The following is a 7,063-nucleotide window of genomic DNA, read 5'->3' as shown; positions in this document are numbered from 1 at the left end:
GGAATCTCGATGCGAATTATTACTCTGAAAATCAGTTTGATTAGAATTTTTGCATGGAAATTTTTATCATAGTTTTAATGAAAATTATTTCGGCAAGAATTATTTTCATGAGAACTTCTATATGAATGATTTCAATTACTATTATTTTGTGAAAAATTATTTCCATTAGAATTTCAGTGAGAATTATTACTATTAGAAACTCGATGAGAATTCTTTCAATGAGAATTATTTGGATAATCATTATTTGTATAAGATAAATTCAATGAAAATCATTTTGATAAGAATATTTTTTATGAGAATCATTTTGATAAGAACAATGTTGATGAGAATTTCTATAACAATCGTTTCGATAAGTATTATTTTGTTGAGAATTATTTTTAGCAAAATTTTAATGGTAAAATATAAAGAGGGCGTGTGTACTATGCTCTGGAATGCCACTGTTAGAAATGCGACTAGAGTTTGTGGTACTGCATTTTTTAGAAGAATATCTGGTAATGCAAATTGATTTTTCAGGAAGCAAGAAATGTACTATTAATTGGTCCTAACCACTTTGAAAGGGAATAATATTACTATGCTTATAAATAAAATAATCAACGAAAAATATCTGGAAAACAGTAGATTTTCCGGACCGTTTTTATACATTCTTGTCATTTTCCTGTATTTTTCAAGGTCAACGAAATTACGGATTTTCCGGGTCGTTAGAAACCACGTTAAAGCATACCTTTTAGGAAGAGAATATTCAGGTCCCACGTTCGAGAAAGTATAATTTATATTTGAAATGACATCCGGGTTGTAAAAATCCTGCAGAATCGTATTTAAACATCTTCGATCTCGGTCGTCAGTTACTCTCCCACCATAATTACATTCTCCAGTTAGATACAAAATCGCTTTAAAAGGAACTTCATCGTAATCGTTGATAAATATCTGAAGTTGTTGAACCGAGATTTGGAAATCCGATTCGTTAAACCCTGAAAGGTTTTGATTGATAAAATCGTTAATGATGTAAAAAGTGATAAATATTCTTAGTCGAATTTTTGCTCATACCGTACTGAATATTCCACCCTTGTGGACCATAATTTCTTCTTTCCTGCACAACTGCATGAAAGAAGCAGAGCCCATACAGTAATCTCGTAAAAGTTTTCGCCTTCCCTGGACAGCCTTCGTAAAATTCTGGATCATTGACCGGCTCTGACTTGTAGGATCTGAAAATAAGGGAATCTATATTTCCAGAAAAGACACTGAAGAGATTTAAAAGCCAACCTTAATAAATTCGGTTGAAGTCCCATTGGTGGTTCCTTCGTCATTTTGACCCCATTTTGCAAAACGGTTATGGGAAATTTATCCGAAGGATAACTAGTTAACCATAGCCTGAAATTCATCGACGTGTTTCTTGTGTCAAAATTTTCGCAAATTTTTTCTAGGTCTGACATCCAGGAAACGGCGAGATGACAATTTTGAAGACAAACCCAAGATCCGTCATTCTGGCCTTGCTCAATAAGTTTGCGGGCAATTGGACCTTGACCTTGACCCAGGGAAATGGAAGTAAACCTCGAGGAATAGTCCATACTATCCGCGAAATTTGATAAAGCACTCATCGGATCAGATCCTGGTGAAAGGATGAAAATCAAGGGTACGAGGCAATTTGAATCAGCGTAGGATTTTGAGAGATCGAAGGGGGGCGGTGTCACATACTTCATTCCCATTGCTCCTTCCACAAATTGCGTTACCTTTGCAGTAACTTTGTCCGGTCTGATCAATCTCATAACAATTAACTTTTGAAATATTGTTAGTTTACTCTCCCAGGGTTCAGGCAAAGGAGAATTTTGTGGATTCATCAGGTCATAAAATTTCTGCCAAGAATTCATATTGTGAATAAAACTTTTCTTGAAATCTGCAAAGGAAGCCAAGTCACCAACGCGACAGATTTCGTCCCAAGATTTATCAGAGAGCCAACTTGAGGCTGGATTTTCGGCTTCATTTCCCAGGGCAATTCCACCAGTAAGTAAAAACATCATTTCATCTCGATTAATCTCTTCATTTGCGAGCAGAATCGTCGTGCAGAGAACAAATGAGTACAAGAGCTATAAAAACAATATTTTAAAACATTTTCCCTTTATTATAGATATCTCAGACTTCACACACTTTTCCCTACTTCTCTCTTTTCCCCTTTTAAAACAGAATTCCTCTTTTTCTCTCGTTTAAAAGCAACTTTATCTTTTTCCCCTTGTTACGTTTAAATGCGAACTGGTTGCTGTCGAAAATTCAACTGTTTTGTTGAATATTCATTCACTTGAATTTAAAGTTAACTCGGTTTATATTTTGATAAAAAAAGTCATCTTTTTTGTTGAAAGTGTATTCTTTTTTGATAAAAGATCTATTCTTATATTTTTGATATAGAATTAATCTCTTTTGGTTAAAAATGATTTCAATTTGTTGAAAACTGTAGTTTTTTGTTAACAGGTCATCTTTTTTGTTTGGAAATTCAATTTTTTTGTAGAAAATTTGCTTTTTGGTTTGAAATTACCTCAATTTGGTTAAAAATTCATATTTTTGGGTTTAAAAGTTTCTTTAGAATTTTGGTTTTTTCAGGTTTTGCAGTAAGTTTTCCTTTTTGGCATAAAAATTCTAAAAATTCGTTGACATTTTTTTTCTTGCATAAAAAAAATGTTCTTAATTGCAAATTGGTATTTTTGGTTTGCAAATTTATCTCTTTTGATTAAAAATGCATCCTCTTGGTTAAAAATTAAACTGTTTTGCTTGAGAATTCAATTATTTTGTTGAAGAGTTGTATGTTTTGGTTTAGTCTAACTGTTTTTTGTCTTTTATCACAAATAAAAATCTTCTTTAGTTAGAAAATAATTTTTTTAAACTGAACATTAAATATTTTATTCCTTTAGGTTGAAAATGCAACTATTTTATAAGAAAATTCGAATATTTGATTAAAAATGAAATTTTTAGTTAGAAATTCTACTGTTTTGTAAATTTTGTCTTCTTAGCTCAAAAACGAAGACATTTTGTTAAAAAAATGCCACTATTAGATTGAAAGTAACTTTTTTTGTTGAAAATTCAACAATGTGGTTGATTTTTCAACTAGTTAGTTGTGAAGGTAACTATTCGGTTGAAAATAAACTGATTCATTTCAAATTCATATTTCCGAATTCATAATTTAATGCTGTTCTTAACTTCTCTTTTTCAGCATCAAGACTAAAGACTTTTATTATAAATTTGTCATTTGGGTTGAAAATGAAAGTATTCTGTTTAAAATACAATATATTTCGACACGAAATCTTAGGAATATTGTCAAATATAGCCTTCTAGGTGGCTAAAGAGTATCTCTAGAAGGTTAAAAAATAGGTTCAAATCGATCATCACAGAGAGCTGGATTGATCACCACAGAGGTCTAAACTGATCATCAAAAAGTTCCCAACTGATTGTCACAGAGGGTCGAACTGATAATCATAGTGGTCCAAACTGTTAATCATAGAGGGTCGATTTTATCGTCTAAGGTAGTCGACTTGATCTTCTCAGACCATGGACTTAATCATCTTAGAGGTTCGATTTGATAATCTTATATCAGCTCCTCCATGGATGGTCGAAATAAATGAAAACAATATGATCGTATTGACCATCCCGGAAGGATAAATTAAATATCCTGATAGTCAGTCTGATCTTCTTATAACACTGTGACCGGTCATAAAATGATGTAGAAGAAAATTATGAAAGGCTCTTTCAACCACCTAGAAAAATCTACTGACATTGAACTTTGATTCTCTACGTTTGACCATCGATTCTTCTCAATGTAATATTGAAAAAATATAGACTAACCTTATCCTTTTCAAACAAAGACCGACAGACGTTTTGATACAAATTGTAGGTAAAAGTGTCCCTCAAGAAAGTCAATCTTCTTTCAAGTATTTTGCTCTTGTTCGCCGTTTCGATGGACAGAATATAGAGATTGATGAACCAAGCCAAAGAATATTGATACATGGGATCAATATTAGGCAAGTCAGTAATTGTGTAATAAAGAGAAGAACTGTGTTTCGCGATTGGCTTGTAATTTTGCCTGAAATTTTCGATCTTGGCTTCAGTCTCTTTCGCAGCTTCCTGTTTCTTAATAATATCCACAGAGAGGATTTTTGAAGAGTCTAAAATTTCTATGGCTTCCTCATCTTCCAAGATAGTCGCTCCCGAAATCGACAAGGTCTTCAGAATATTATCTTCAACCTGCTTTAAGGCCTTTTTATTCGCAGCGCCTTGAACTATCAAATATTCCCTTTTTTCCTGAAGATCAGGCCTCTCTTTCGCTACCACGATTCCGAGGAGCTGATCATCCAATCCTTCAATCGTCAGCGCGAAATTAATCAGAGTGACTTTATTGTAGACTTCTGGTAAATAATGGGGGTTTCGAAGTTTGGTTGTCATGTAGAATCTGAACTTTAAATTGTATTCGACACTTTTTTCTCCCAAATTTACGTACCAGATTCCTGCTACCTTGTAGATATTCTTTGTTAAAATTGGATCCAGAGAAGCGTCTAGTACTTCTCCGATGTTTTCTATCAGAATAGGCTTTCCGTATTCAATGCACTGTTCCACTATGTTCATGTAATTTTTGTCTGTTAATTTGACAACTTCTAATTCGCTAAATTTCTCCATATTCCGAATCCACTTGTTTGCTTGACTCTGGGGATCAACAAAGAGACTCCACCTCATTGATTTGTCCATTATGATTGCATTTTCAGTGGAGAAAGAATCTCTAGGCAAACCGTAGATATTCCACGAATTTATTTTTATTTCAGATCCCAGAACTTCTATGAAATTGTATTCTTCGGAGCAAGGAATTTTTAAATTTTTTACGTATAATCGCCACTTTTCTATATTCTCTGCTCGGTAGGCTGTCGTAAATGGTCCCAGATATGCGATCATCCCACAGGAAATTAAAATATCACCAGGAAGAGTATCGTAAGCTTTCTGAAGATTTTCTGCACTTATCATCCACCTGTCCTTTTCGCCGCCTAATCCATGTATAAGTTTCTCAGCTCGCATCAATTTGTTTCTGCAATTTGTCACCTGAATAAAACAAAATTATTTTTAGGAAAATCTTGAAATAAGATTTCCTGACTAGCAAACTCTTATGCCATGTTTCTCATTTTCATTTCCTAATTTTTAAATTTAAATATATGTGACGTGCGCCGAAGAAAGGGGGCTCACTCTAAAAAAATAAAAATCGAGGTTTTTACAGCTTTCGATAGTCTTTGAGCTGCTTCTTTGAAAGAAACCATCGAAAAAAATCCTAACGTTATCATTGCTAATAGCTTAGTTGTTAGGTAGCCGAGAAATCGGGCGTTTGCTTAAGAGCTCGTGATTCCGTGAAACACCTCCCACCATTCACCACCGCATCTCCGCGTCTCATCTATATCCTGTCCGTGAGCCGCGTCTACGACCTATCTCTTTCTGTGAGAATGTGTTGGGAAACGGAGAGTGAAGATTCCGTGAGTCTTCCCTCTCTCTTAAAAGTCTCATCCATTGGGTCCACTTAAACTGCTCGCTCTGAAAAATCTCACTTTTCAGCGTAAGTCCCCTTTCTTCGGCGCACGTCATATATGATTAAATTTTAGGTATCGTCAAACGATGTAAATTAGGACATATGTTGTAAATTAGGAAAATCCTAAATTGATATTCTAAATTACATAAGGGTGTTTTAACTCTAATCGAGAACCATTCAAGGCTTCATTAAGGCTTAAACTGCATTTAGATTCAGGTTAAAACCCTGTTAAGTAAATTAAATTATCAACTTAGGAATATCCGAATTTTGCCCACATGTTCAAATATACCCCGTTTGAAGGTACTATCCAATGTATTCATTAATCATAAATTAAACTAAATATTAAAATAACTAACTACATAGGCTTTCAAACTATTTATTTTAACTTGTACTCTTATCGAATATGTAACTTTGATTAAAGTTTAAGATTTTATCCTAGCTCGAATTAAAAGTAAAGAAATTCCTAAATTAGTGATTAAATAAAATAATTGAACTAACTTACCTGCAATTGAAAATCGATTCTAATTTATAAGCGCCACCGTAGAATAGGTTGACTCGTGGTGCCGCCACTTTGTGCCTGTTTTGTCACAGTTCCAAAGGATAACCACCCTGCCACGAGATAACGCATACAGTTCGAATTGGTTGTATTTGCAAAGAAGTCCATTTCCGATTTTATAAAAAATTCTGACAATCTTATTGAATTCAGGAATAGATCATTAAAATTCTGTTTCAGGTTCAAATTTCGCAATTTGGAGCTGTTCCTAAATCTCTTTTGAGATCTTATTTGAATCCTCGTACTGAACGCCGCCCATTCTCATAATGTATGAAACGGCAGTCGTATTATTTATTTTTAATACAATTTCCCCATTATAAGAGTCATTTGCTATACATCTAAGAACAAAGAAACCGGCTTTGAGTTTTAAGAAATTAATGTGAAGCTTGTGTTCAGACATTGACCAGAATTCACTAGCTTTTTTATTATCAAATACAGCTGCCCCCTCTGACTTTGAAACATCGAAAAAAATCCCTGAGCGGAACACAAGACCTTTAATAAAGTTCTTGCCAGATAAGGTAGTTAATCGTCATCCTTTCAACTCCAAAGGGTTAAATCTAACAGTCATGAGAGCATCAGCATTTTCAGCATTTTCTCTTACTACTAGAAATCTTTGTCTTTCTAAATCCTTTGTGTAGATCCCTCTGTATTTAATAGCTAAACAAGAAGTTACTGTAGATCCTATGAACTGTGGGAAGACTCTTATCCTATACTGCAAAGGTTTACTGAAGATGTCTAGCTGTTTCTGAAGATAAGATCGCTTCTAAGAAGGGAGTTCTAATATCATAGATTTAAGATTATAAATGAACCCTAAGAACTTACATCTCTGTTAGGAAGGGGGAGGGTCGGTAAGGCCGGTTTTTGGCCTAATTTATTTTTGAACCAAAAAATCTGAAAAAATCATGGTAGTATCTTATAAGTATCCCGAGTCGATTTCACGCTAAACGGACTACCCTCCACCCCCCCCC

The 7,063-nt window shown here is 34.1% G+C and overlaps 1 protein-coding gene across 1 annotated transcript in view; it reads right to left on the bottom strand.

The window, feature by feature from the left end:
• LOC117183072 (dynein heavy chain 7, axonemal) overlaps positions 1 to 7,063 on the bottom strand; it is a 68,045-nt gene that overhangs the window by 4,468 nt on the left and 56,514 nt on the right. The window contains exons 22-25 of the mRNA XM_033376228.1: positions 3,826 to 5,067; positions 1,261 to 2,081; positions 1,045 to 1,202; positions 722 to 968 (exon numbers count right to left, since the gene is read on the bottom strand). Of these exons, the coding sequence (XP_033232119.1) occupies positions 722 to 968; positions 1,045 to 1,202; positions 1,261 to 2,081; positions 3,826 to 5,067 (2,468 nt within the window). The remainder of the gene's footprint in view (positions 1 to 721; positions 969 to 1,044; positions 1,203 to 1,260; positions 2,082 to 3,825; positions 5,068 to 7,063) is intronic.

Source organism: Belonocnema kinseyi, chromosome 2 (genome assembly GCF_010883055.1).
Source record: "Belonocnema kinseyi isolate 2016_QV_RU_SX_M_011 chromosome 2, B_treatae_v1, whole genome shotgun sequence".
In the NCBI taxonomy this organism is placed as follows: domain Eukaryota; kingdom Metazoa; phylum Arthropoda; class Insecta; order Hymenoptera; family Cynipidae; genus Belonocnema; species Belonocnema kinseyi.
This window is presented reverse-complemented; position numbering and strand designations above follow the sequence as displayed.